Source organism: Prinia subflava, chromosome 9 (assembly GCF_021018805.1).
Source record: "Prinia subflava isolate CZ2003 ecotype Zambia chromosome 9, Cam_Psub_1.2, whole genome shotgun sequence".
Lineage (NCBI taxonomy): Eukaryota > Metazoa > Chordata > Aves > Passeriformes > Cisticolidae > Prinia > Prinia subflava.
The window spans coordinates 13,337,930-13,350,305 of NC_086255.1; the positions used below are offsets into that span (position 1 = coordinate 13,337,930).

Below are 12,376 nucleotides of genomic sequence, written 5' to 3' on the forward strand. Positions count from 1 at the left end.
GCTTCCGTGCCTGGAAGAGGCCACGAGGATGCTGAAGGGTGGGATGCAAAGCTGAGGTGATACCAGTAGATCAGAGTAGGGGCCTCAGGTCACACAGCATCTCTGCTGCTGCAGGCGTATGGGAGCACGAGAGACCCCAGGGCTGAGGTGACTATGGAGAGACCATGGTGACTGTGGGGAGACTATGGCAAGATGGTCCTGCCAGCCTTCCCAGCACTGCGGAGACTGCAGCAGGTACCAGCCAACAAAAAACAAGTTAGCAAAGAGCTGCCAAAAACCCCAGCTGGTGAGAAAGGGTTGGAGAACGCCTGCAGACATCAGGGCAGACACATCGTGTTTCAGTCACATTTCCACCTATTCCCAGTGATAACAATTCGGGCCTGACAAGAAACTGGAGCCGGCTGCATTTCTGTCAATACCCGTGCTCAGGAGGCTGCAGCAGAGCCCCTGGCCAAGGGGCATCTCTAGTTACCACCATCGTCAGGCCAAAGCTTTCAAAGAGCAAAAATAGAAATTGTACAGATAGCCTAAACAGGAACCAGCTAAATTGTATTGATACACGAGCAGACTTTACAGAAGAGTTAGAGAGGAGAAATGCACAGAATCTGGATGGAGAACACACAGGACTTTCACACCCCTCCAGAGCTGGGCAGCGACTACAGGGTCACAAAAGGCCCTGAAGGGATTCTCAAATCTCTGATCATGGCAAAATAATCTTATGGTAATAGTTCTCACAGTGTAAAAGAATCTCATCCTTTTACAAAATGCTTGTGTTTCCAGGCAGTATTCAGAATGCTGGAGTGAATCACTGCCCCAGGCTGCATCAGCTGCTTCATCCAGTTGCTCAGCTGTTTTACCACATAGTGGTGAACTATTAATTTTTCCTCTGAAAGCTGGGAAAAACTTAACTGGAAGCAACACAAGGCTGCTCTTTTCCAAGGATCCATCAGCTCTTACCTCTGTTTTCATCATAGACCGAATGACTTGGCTGTCCACCCTTAAATGCCATCACCTACTAGCAAGGGTCATGTAAGCCCTGGCTCACACCGCAGCTTCTCATAGCAAGATGAAGGCACACCTAAAGGATCCAGGCCTCCCTGAGGACCTGTTTGGGGGAGAGCTAAACAGACTATTTTTTACTCCCAAAGATGCTTCCCCACTCCAAAAGCTACACTCCCTGCACAAACCTTTTCCTATTTGGTGTGAAAAGGCTACGGCAGCATTCGAAGGTTGAGCCCCACTGTGCTGTTTTTCCCATTATCACCTCAACCTCTTTCCTGCCCTTCACCCTGGGGACAAGGACCCAAGGGATCCCATCAGTGGCTCACAGCATCTCTGTGCCACAAGGGGGCACATCAAGCCCTTGGATGTCATTGCCCGAAATAGCAACCAGCCAAACAGAGCTCAGGGGATAGGATATACTGAGAAAAGTGGGTTAGAGGGGAAAACGTGCTGAGGTCCATTCATACTGCCATAAACAGCCCTGGGTGATGGCCAGCAGCCCAAAAAGGTCCCTGGAGAGTCAGAGGCTTTGGAAAGATCAGACTTGCTGCTTACCCAGTCCCACAGTGGTAATTCCCCCAGCAGCCAGAGCCCATCCTTTTAAGATGTTTGGTCTCTAGGCAGCTCTTTGCATTGAGCTTTCAGTTCCTGGACCACAGACTGTAGAATGTTGGACTATTGTGCTGTCCCACATCAGGTCCATTGCTCTCTTGTTCCACTACTTTCTTACTTACATGACTGTTTACTTATTTTTTCCCAGTTCTCAATGCTGGACTTTTTCAACAACCAGTGATTGCCTAAGAAAAACCCCTTCCCTGTCCATAGCTACCTCCTTAAGGTGGCAGGAGACCATGTTCCTGTTAGCTCAGCCTTAAGTGCTACATCCTAACAAGGGCTACCTGGTCCCAAGCTTGGGTTCACCCAGCAGCATCTGTGACAACATGAAAAGACACCTGGCAGCCTGAGTCCTGAAATGTGACACACTTGATTTCAGAGCTTTTTAACCTTAACACCTACAGCCTCTTGTCAGGGGAAGGCCTGTATTTACAGGACCACCAACAGCATGGCTGAGCTCAGTGTGCACCCTGTCCCCCATGCAACCTCCCAGAGCACCCTGCAAGCACAGCGCCCCAAAAATAATACCAATCCTCTGCAGAAACCCCTCATTTTTCCTGCCCTCTCATCCCAGGCAGCTGACAGATGCAAAGACATAACAGTAGTGTGCATAGTGATTGTGGTTAGATTTTATTGGTTCTTTGTTGGGTTTTTTCCTTTGTTTTGTTTTTTAACTCATATAATTGTTATAATACAAAATATACAGACTGGAGATGCCAAGCGGGTTGTGGGTCACCATGCCCCAGGGCAGGGGGTCACACCATGCGACCTACAGCGTGAGGGGGGAGGCGGCAGGTGCTCCACATGGCAGCGAACAATGGGAACCCCAGAGAGCTGGGAGGAGGGGGAACAGGGCCAAGAGATAGAGGGGTAAGGCCCTCCCACTCTTAGGAGAATGCAAGTGGGAGCTCAGCCCCACAGCAAACCTGGGAATAGGTCTGTGAGATGAACAGTGTGTTGAATGAACCTAAAAAACACGTCATGTCTGCGAGATAAATAATGTGTCAGATGAGCCTAAAAAACGTGTGATATCTGCAAGGGCTGGGACAGGGACGGTCCCCCTGGGGAGCAGCCCCATACCTTTGGCTCAGGGCTCCAGGGGTTAAATTCTAATGTCTCCAGTGCCAGGGGCTCAGCCTGGGTCTGGCCCAGCATGAGTGCTGATCCCAGACATCACAGCTCAGGCCAGCCCAAACCACCTCTGGCCAAGGATGCAGAGAGTGGAGCTTCAGTCAGGGGCTGCCAGGGCTGGGTACATTCCCAGTGGCTGTGAGGGGTTTCTGGAGTTGGCATGGGATCATTAGCCCATGGGCATCACTCTCCCAGCTATGACTTGGAGTGTATGTGGGCAGGACAGGCCTGCCTGCACACACCCATCTCCAAGGAGCTGGTGGTGACAAAAACACCCAGGGTCCCCAGCCCCAAGGTCCCCAAGCAGGCTCTCACATGGCCATGCTGGGAGAAGAGTACCCTGCCCCTAGGTGACCCTCCAGCCTGCCAGCAGCATGGCAGTGACTCCTGTCTAACCCCAGCCTCGACTTTCTCTCCAGGAGCTTCCATCTCAGCCATGTCACCAGCACAGGGCTGTGCCTGTGGGGAGACCTCTCTGCCTCATTTCTCATCCCCCAGTCCCCGGGGCAGAAGGTGGGCTGGGATGGGTCAGGGCACAGGAGCAGGGTAAGGTCAGCAGCAAATTGTGCCAGGAGCACAGCTGTGAGCCCTATGAGGCCAGAATGGCCACCAGAGACCAGCCCATTTCCCTCTTCCACATGTTGCCCTATCCTGGCTGTCATGTCCTCAGGAAGGATTGGAAAGGGTGCCTCTCCACTGGAGCCTCAAAGCGGATCCCTGGGGTCCCCCTGTGCCAGCACCCCAAACCTGAGGGACAGGGGCCGAGGTTGCAGCTCTCCCAGCCCTGCATTCTCCATCCTGTGCCACTAGTGCTACAAGTCACCCCGGGGTCCCTTTAGCCTCCCCTCTGCCCCTGCCAGGAAGAACCTCATAGGTCTAACCGGGATCCCTGGGATCAGGGGATGCTCCCCATAGCTCATGCAGCAATGAACCCCAGGGGCTCATGTGGCTGCCCTGTCCAGGCACGGCCCCTCTGCCCACCTACTGGCCCACCATCAGGACAGGGAGGGTGGCCGGTGGCTCACAGTGGACACACCGGACATGCTTCCCGCAGCAGGGCACAGCCAGGGCAGGAGAGGATGCCCAGGCACTGGCTGTGCCCATTGCAAGACTTTATTGGTTTCTAGACAGTGTTGCTGGAGGATTTGGGCTGGAGCCAGGACTGGGGGCTCCTGGAGCTGGCGAGGATGAGGGTAGGCGAGCTGTGGCTGCACAGGGTGGTGTGCATGGGGAAAACTCTATTACAGCCCAAGGATGCATGTCTTCCACCGGGATTGAGTGCAGGGAGGTCCATCCAGGTGAAATTCTCATCCTGTGCCAGCCATGCCCATGCTCCAACATCTGGGAGCACCTGTTTGGGATTCCCCGAGGAAAGCAGAGCTGGGCCAGGGGAAGGGGAAGATCTCGGCCCCGACTGCATTTCAGGGAAGGAAAGCCCCTTTCCATGGGGGTGTCTGTGCAGCCGGAGGAGGGGAGTCTCAAAGGAAAAGTCAAGAGAGAGAAGGTTCTGGGCCCAGTGTCAGGAGAGCTCGTCTGGAGGCAGGTCCGGGAGCTAAATCACGCTGTCGAAGAGCTGCATGGATCGCATGATGTTCTCATCCTGTCAGGAGCAGGTGGGAAGCAGGCGAGTTGGGCACAGAACAGCAATCCAGGCAGCTCCCCTGGCCTTACCCTCATGGCAACTCTGGCACATGGGACAAGAGCCCCAGGGATTACAAGCAGTTTCCAAGCCCTACTGAGATCCATGGCTCTCCTCATCTGTATGAGGATGCTGGCATGGATACAGTTCCCAAAGCAGAGCTCCAGCCTTGCCCCTGGGAGCCCTGGCTTCACCCCCTCCCTGCAGGAAGGAAGCAGGAGGGACAAAGGTCCCCAAGGAAGAGGGTGGTGACCTAGCTCAGAGAAGAGCTGCTGGTGACTTTACCTTCTGGCAGGACTCCAGGAACTCCTCGATTGTCACCACGCCGTCCTTATTCCGGTCCATTTTCTGCAGACAAGCAGAGCACAGGGGGCATAGCAGGGACAGCCCCAGCCGTAGGGAGGATCTGTTACCCCCTGCCCAGGTCCCACAGAGGCTGGACACAGTGCAACCCTGGCCCCAGGCATACCCAAGCACCAACAGGACCAGCACAGCCCTGCTTCATCCCCAGAGTGGGGTGTTTTCTACTGCAGCTCTGTGCTGGAGCTCTGCTTCCCCAGGATGTACTCAGCTCACCTGGAAGAAATTCTCCACGTGCTCCCGGGGTGCTTCCTCCCGCATGGCCGGGTAGGTGTATTTGCCCATCATGTCGTAGATGGACTTCATAATGTCCAGCATTTCCTGATGGGAAGGGGAGCAGGGTTGCAGTGTCAACATGGGGCTGTGCCTCCCCCTGGTCCCCAACCCGCACCTTTTTCTGATGATCCACAAGGATCTGTGGGGTACTCAAATGTGTTCTGGCTCTGTGTACGGTGTGGGGATGTATGTGCACGTGCATGTGCAAAGGGAGCCCCAAAGCAGCACACCACTCATCCACCCTCCATCCCAGAGTCACACCAGGGCCACGGGGCCGGGGGGACATTTGCAAAACTGAGCTCAGTTAGATATTGATCCCCTGAGCTCTCCTGCAGAGCTCAGCCAATACCCTGAAGTTCTGCCCTTGTCCCTGCCAGGTGCCCCAGGGACCAGTCTGGACCCCTCATCCCACCTCTTTGGTGATGCAGCCATCTTTGTTCAGGTCATAGAGGTTGAAGGCCCAGTTCAGGCGATCATCAATGGTGCCCCGCAGGATGGTGGACAGCCCAGACACAAAGTCCTGCAGGGATGGGCAAGGCAGGCAAACGGGAGTTACAGCCACAAAGGGCCTCAGAGACACAGAGTACAGCCCTGCTTGATTCTGCTGCAGACAGGAACTCAGCCCCAAAGCTGATGTGCCCTGGGGCTGGGCTGACAAGGTGAAATGCTGGGCATCAAAAAGAGTTGGGGGAGAAAAAATTGCTTAACTCCATACATTTCCCATGCTACTTGCTTGGATCACAGCAACCAAGAGGACAGTGTGCATCATGACCTGCTGTTCAGCCAAAGCCTGAACAAGACCCAGCCATGGCTGTGTCTGCCAGTCTGGGTCCCTACACAACCCTACCCAGAAAATACAGAAAGCCCCTTTTTTTCATTTTTCATTGGTTTTCTGTTGCCTCTGGGAATTTAATAAACTCCACTAGGCCTGCAAAGCTCTTCATCCATCTGCAACAACAACACTGCTGACCCCAGCCCATGGTCCCTGGAGAGATGTTCTCTCCTTGCCCCGCTGCACCCCATCAGCCCCTCCTTGGCCACAGCTCACCTCAAAGCTGACGGAGCCATCGTGGTCGGTGTCAAAGGCGTTGAAGAGGAAGGTGGCATAGGTGCTGGAGTCTGCAGGGAGGCAGAGAGCATGAGGGGCTGCTGTGTGACCCTCTGCCCCACAGAGGCACCCGTGTGTGTGGGGACAGGGAGGGGGATGGGCACTCACCTCCTTGAGGGAAGAACTGTGAATAGATCTGCTTGAAGTTTTCTTCGTTGACAATGCCACTTGGGCACTCCTGACAGGAAAGGTCACAGCGTCACTTCCACATTGCAGAAAAGGGCTGATCACCCCCTAAAAACCTGTGGCTCCCTTGCCTTACCCCCAGCCTTGTGCACCAGGTGGGGTGTCTAGAAAGGCTGCTTGGAGCATCGCCCTGATTTTTTGGGCTGCATCCTTCACTGGAGGGGCTCTGAATCCCAGGCACCCAGGAAGGGGGCTCTCTGCACCCAAGGAAATGGAGCACAGGATCAAGTCTCCCCACTGAGCTCCCTGGAGGTAAGATCAGCCTGTAGCCTTATATAAACTTCAACCCCAAGGTCCCAAAAACTTTCACATACAAAGCACCATCCCGAGGTGGACATGCCAGTAGAGATGGGGGCTATCAAAGCTGGTCAAGGGGTACTCACATTCTTGAAGCCTCGGTACAGGACCTGCAGCTCTTTGCGGGTGAACTTGGTCTGCTCCTGAAGCTGCTCCAGCCCCTCGGGGCGGTGGCAGACGGTGGAGAGCTCAAACTCATCCTCAACACTGTCTGCAAGGAACCCAGGGGAAGAGAGGGTGGCTGAGGCCAGCACTGTCCTGCCCTATCTTGTCATGCCAGGGGGCAGGAGAGGCACCCTGCACAGCACATGCTGTCCTCTCACACCTGCCCAGGTTGAAACATTTTTGGGGTGCTCTGCTCTGCCAGAGCTGAGTCTATGTCAGAAGGGGACCCTCATAGCCACCCTGGCTACAGACCAGCGTCTGACACTGGGCAACAACCCCCCTCCAGTACAGCCCAGGCTGGGCACAAAAAGTGCCCAGAAAACCCCCCAGTGCTGAAACCTCCCTGTTTGTCTTTCTCCCACCAGCACAACATCTGCCCTGTGGAGTTCAGGCCCTTGATGTCCTGCAGCTCACATCCAGCAGGAGAGTTGCCCCTCAGAACCCCCAGCCCCAAATGCCCCCCCCGCAGCCTTACCAGATTCTTTCCTGCCCACTGTGCTCCCACCTTCATCAATGGCTTCTCTCCACCATCTGCCAAGCTGCACAACCCCTGCCTGCAGCAGCCAGCACCCCTTGACCCCACTCAGCCAGGAAGGGCACACAGCAGGTACTCCCTCTTCATGGGACAGTTCAGACCCTGCCCCTCCATACTCACCTTTTCCCAGGGGGGATTGGCTTGCACTATGGAGCCTGGAGAGGTCCTGACCAGGGGCTTGGACTAACCAAGGAACCAGTCACACCCAGTACAGGGGGTTAAGGGACTCTGCACTCACTCCCTGCTAAGCCTCTTTCACACCTCCATCTCCAAACCAACCTTAAGCTCAGAGAACAAACTCCCCACCCTCAGACCCGTGCCGGGAGGGCCCCGCTGCCCTGAGCCAGCTCCCAAGCGGTTCTTGCCGCCGTGCATCCCGTGGGAGCTGCTCCAGGGAGATGAAGAGGGAGAAAACCAGCCTGAACAGGTAAAGACAGAGGTGGGTGCAGAGCCCATGGGATCGGACCCCTCCAGGGCAGGGCTGATCCTGACAGCCAGGGCAGGGGAGAGGTGGAGGCGTCCCCTTCCCGCAGGCAGAGCCAGGGCGGAGAGCAGGCAGCAGCACCGCCGGGACAAACACACACAAAGGCAAGAAGAAGCACTTGCTTTCACTGAGCGAGGGGATGGATTTGGGCCGGCAGCAGGGCAGCAGTTTGAGGAATCGCTGCTTCAGCGCTTTTTTAGTTTGGACTGGCGGGTTGCCTGGAAGAAAGAAGGAGTCACCAAGCAGAAGAAGAGTTAACACAGCATCAGCTCCCGGTCCCGACGGGCGGCGGGGTTGGGCACCCGGCGCGGGGTGATCTGAGCAGAGGCAGCACATGCAGCGTGAGGCTGGGGGAGCAGGAAGGCAAAACCCAGGCTCTGGTCGACCTTCCTGCTCAATCCCAGGACAAACCCAGCACTGGAATAGCCATCCTTAGGATGGGGAAGGATGGGAACAACCCTGCTAGGCTATCCACACCCAGCACCTCTGTTACATCCTCATCGTACCAGGGTGCACTGGAGACTCCCAGGAGCCCAGAGAGTCAGAAAATGGCAGGGTCAGACTCTGTCCTTTAGCCTTGAGGACAAATACCTGCTCCCTGGGGACCCTCACCGAGGGGTTCTGCAGGGAGGCAAGACAGAATGAGGCCCAAGAACCAGCCTGTGGCTGAGCCAAGGCATTGCATCCTCCCTAAGCTCCGGCTGGGTTTGATCCTGCTGGCACCCAAGGACTGAAGGCAAAGCATGCACCAGACCCCCCATGCAGCCCAGACTGCAGCATGCACCCCCACCCCAGTGCAGCACTGGGACCCGAGCCCAGGGACCTGCTTTGAGACAGCCAGAAGGGGAACGGGGCTCAGGGCTTTTCCTTGGCCAGGCTACAGGGCTGGGTGAGGGTCTCCCCACACCAGCCCATGCCCATTGCATCCAAGTCTCCCTGCGTTAACAGTTGATCCCCTCACTCTGCTGACCCCACTACCACCCCCTGTTCCCCCATTTGGACCCAGTGGTTTCACTCAGCCCCATCTCTCCCGGCTGGTGTTGCCCCATGGCTGCAGACCACCTCCCTCCCTCAAGCCAGCAAACTCAGCGCAGGACAGATGCTGCAGGTAGGGAAAGGAGGAAGAGGAGGGGATGAAGGTCATGCTGGGCTCCAGCCTCCGAGGGGAGGCAGACACCAGCATGGGGACAAATGGGACAAAAGGTGCAAAGTCCCTTTGGGGCTCTGGTTTGTCACTGTGTTTGCTCCAAGCATCCTGTACATCTGCAAGCAGCAGATCACAATGCCTATGCATCCTGAGCCCTGGTTTTGGGGATGTTTCCCTAGGGTTCTAGCAAATACCTGCCAGAGAAGCCCTTTCTCAGCCTTGTGGGGCTAAGCTGAGCCCCAGATGCCAGGAAAATGGTGTTGCATGGTACCCAGCTCCAGGACAAGGACATGGGCCTGCATTCAGCAGCCACTTCTAGGCAGGTTGGCCCCAAGGTGCCCACGGGCAGAACCTGGGACTCTCTGAGCTCACACCAAGGCAGCTCCATCATTCTGGGGGATGAAGAATAGCTCCAGGAGGTCATGAATCTAGCAGGACATCACACAAAGCCACTTAAAGAGGGCAAATTCTCCCCAGGGATGTGGCATCCACAGCAGGGCAACAGCAAGGTGCAAACTTATAGGGATGGACAAACACATCCTCTGGAATTTGTCAGGGGGTGACAGGGGCAAGGGTGAGGACCAGGACCTTGGCACTGGCAGAACAGCACAACCTGTCTCCTGTCTGCTCCACAGTGTGCAGGCAGGTGAGGAAAGGGGACTTTTCTTTCCTAGAAGTGGGCATCAGTTGTACATAAACCATGATTTTGTCTCAGCTACCTTTCCAGGGCCTTAATTTGCAGAGGGAAAGGGAAATTGCACCTTTCAGCTATCCAAGGATGCTCTGGGGCCAGGTCCCTCCAGCAGAGCTGAGCTGTGGGAACAGACCTGACAGGCAGAAGTATCCCCTTTGCTGAGAGGGAAGGGGCAGGGTGGGCAGAGCAACACCCAATGCCAGGGTGATGGACCTGGGAGGGAGCAGGGCAGGAGGGAAACCACACAGCGAGAGAGATGCAACAGAGAGTAAACTGTGGTTGGACTCACAGGGGCAGCAGGTATAGGCACGTGCAGTAGGTCAGGTCGGGTGCAAGTTACACTTTAGTTTGTTATAAAGAAGGAAAAAGAAAAAAAATAAAGAACATGGGTGTTTTCTCAAGGAGGAAACCAAAGGGGGCCCAATTCCAGGGTCCCCAGGGCAGGGGAGGGAGCACATTCAGCACATGCAGATTAACAACAGGAGAGAGGTGACCAGGACTGGGGTTTTGCTGTCCTGGCTTTAGTGAACACAAGGGCTCTGCTGAGTAGGACACACCACCCTCTTTCTGTCCCCAGCATCCAAACCACAAACAAGTCACGGAGCTCCTCCTTGCTGGGAAACAGCTCTGCCCAAAGACGAGGAGCAGAGCCCAACCATGTGCTGCCACTCTGGACACAAGGCACATTGCAGCACGAAGCCCTGTCCCTGCCAGCAACAGCTCCTTTTCCAGAGGCCACTCTGCTCTCCACCCTTCTGCAGGGGCCATCCAGTGGCTGGCACAGAACAAAAAGGGCTGGCAGTGTTTTATCTGTGGCAGGAGGTCTGCTGGGTTAAGTGGCTTGTCACTTCCCATGCATCACTCCGCAGCCTGGTGACTTCAAAACACACAAACATACACACTGAGACTCCATCCTTGAGTAGCACCACAAGGAGAAGGGATTTCCCATCCCCACCTCCACATGCTGTTGCAATGAATCCCGAAGGCTGGCTCCAAAGGGACCTGCAGTGGGTAGATCCCTGCCCCCAGCAATGATTGCCATCAGGATGGCCATGGACCACTTTGTATTGAGCCACCAGCAGCTGATGTGTCCTTGGAGGCTGGATCCAGCCAATGCCACCATGCTGAGGGTTACCCAGTGCTGGGCTGACACCCCCTTCCCATGGAGGACCCAGGCCTGGGCTGCTCTATGCTCTCCCCAAAGGAAAAGCAGGAGACAGAGTCAGTTGGATGCATAACAATGTCCCTGTCTTCCCATAGAGCCAGTGCCCTCCCAGTGACAGCTGGATAGGGAGGCCAACCCCCCACTTCCATGGCACCCTCCTGCTAGAATACACCCTCAATAACAAACCAACAGGCAGTGCCAAAACTCCCCCATCACTCTCAGTAACCCATCAATAAATGCATGATCATGATGGGTGGAAAATGTGCATCCCACAACAAGACCCTCCCCCGGCATCCCCAGCTCCAGGGCACAGCACCGTTCCAGGAGGGGAGCAGAGCACCAGCAGCCCACCAGTCATGCAGCACTCACAGCCCCTGCTTGGCCTCGTGGGGCAACACTGGGTCAGCTGGCAGGTCAGGAGAAGCTGGTACCCCAAGGCAGATCTGGACCCAGCTGCCCCTAAAACCCCTGGCTGACAATCATCCCTGTGCAGGGCTCAGCCACTCAGGGAAGCACCCAGCCTCAGGCAGTGCCACCAACCACAGCTCTCTGGGCTCTGCAGTGACAGCCAGCAGGAGGAAGAGTGAGTCTCCCCAGCCACCCTGGGGAGGTCAGGATGTGTCCCACCAGCAGCAGCTCTGCAAATGACCCTCATCAGTCAGCAACGCAGAGCCAAGTGTAGCAAAGGTGCCAGACAGTCATCCATCAGAGGAATGAAATCACAGCTGGCATCTCCCAGGGCCAAAGAGTCCCCGTCCTGTGGGTGGGACAGAGCTGAGAGCAGCAAAGCTGCCACGTGAGCTGCAGTTCTTGGGACAGCAAAGGCTCAGGACCAGGATACTCCCCAGTGCCAGGGAGAGGAACAGCTGCACAACCCTGGTGCTGAGCATGGGCCAAGTGGGGCTCACAGCACTGCTGCCCCTATTCCCATCCCCATCTGGTGACAGTGCTCCCAGACAGCCTGGCTGTGCCCAAAGGAGATTTTACAGAATAATAATTTCCTCAGACCATACCATGTACAAAATATTGCGAGCAGGGAATGGGACAGGACACACATCCCGAGAGACAGTGGAGCTCAGGGGCTCCCCAAATGGAGCAGACAAAGCTGCAGGAGTGGGACAGCGATATGTATCACCCTGCTGCAAAACCCACACACAGGCACACGTCCTGCCCCCATCAGCACCCCCTCTGGCAGCAGGAACCAGTGCATCTAAGATGCCAGAGGAGCCACCCAAAAAATGCCCCAGCAGAGCAGCAGCTCCTTTTGGCTGCAAGCAGTGTGTTCCATGAGAGAGCTAGTGCTCTGTGTATCCATTACCCAGATGCCATCCATACCCTCCACAGTAAGGCACAGGGACAAAAGGTGGATGCGCTTCAGCCACACCCCAGCCAGATCCCAGGCAGCTCAGGGACATCCTCCATCAAAGGAGGTTGAAAGCACCTCCTGGGCACAGCACCCTCCTCTCCTCCCCACCCTCTGCTCTACTACTAGTTGCTCCTCTGATCACTCCTAGGCACACGCCTCCCGTTCTGAGATCTGGCTACCCAAGGGGATGTGATCTGCAGTCCCTT

General features: G+C 55.8%; 1 protein-coding gene across 2 annotated transcripts in view; it reads right to left on the reverse strand.

Moving 5' to 3' along the window:
• Nucleotides 1-2,235: 2,235 nt before the first annotated feature.
• The window catches only part of KCNIP2 (potassium voltage-gated channel interacting protein 2), a 43,965-nt gene continuing 33,824 nt past the window's right edge, over nucleotides 2,236-12,376 (reverse strand). The window contains exons 2-9 of one of the 2 annotated variants that reach the window (XM_063405466.1): nucleotides 7,921-8,016; nucleotides 6,701-6,825; nucleotides 6,240-6,309; nucleotides 6,072-6,142; nucleotides 5,436-5,543; nucleotides 4,964-5,068; nucleotides 4,673-4,735; nucleotides 2,236-4,348 (exon numbers count right to left, since the gene is read on the reverse strand). In XM_063405466.1, coding sequence (XP_063261536.1) covers nucleotides 4,301-4,348; nucleotides 4,673-4,735; nucleotides 4,964-5,068; nucleotides 5,436-5,543; nucleotides 6,072-6,142; nucleotides 6,240-6,309; nucleotides 6,701-6,825; nucleotides 7,921-8,016 — 686 coding nt within the window. In that variant the 3' untranslated portion in view covers nucleotides 2,236-4,300. The remainder of the gene's footprint in view (nucleotides 4,349-4,672; nucleotides 4,736-4,963; nucleotides 5,069-5,435; nucleotides 5,544-6,071; nucleotides 6,143-6,239; nucleotides 6,310-6,700; nucleotides 6,826-7,920; nucleotides 8,017-12,376) is intronic. The other variant, XM_063405468.1, reaches the window with a different exon arrangement.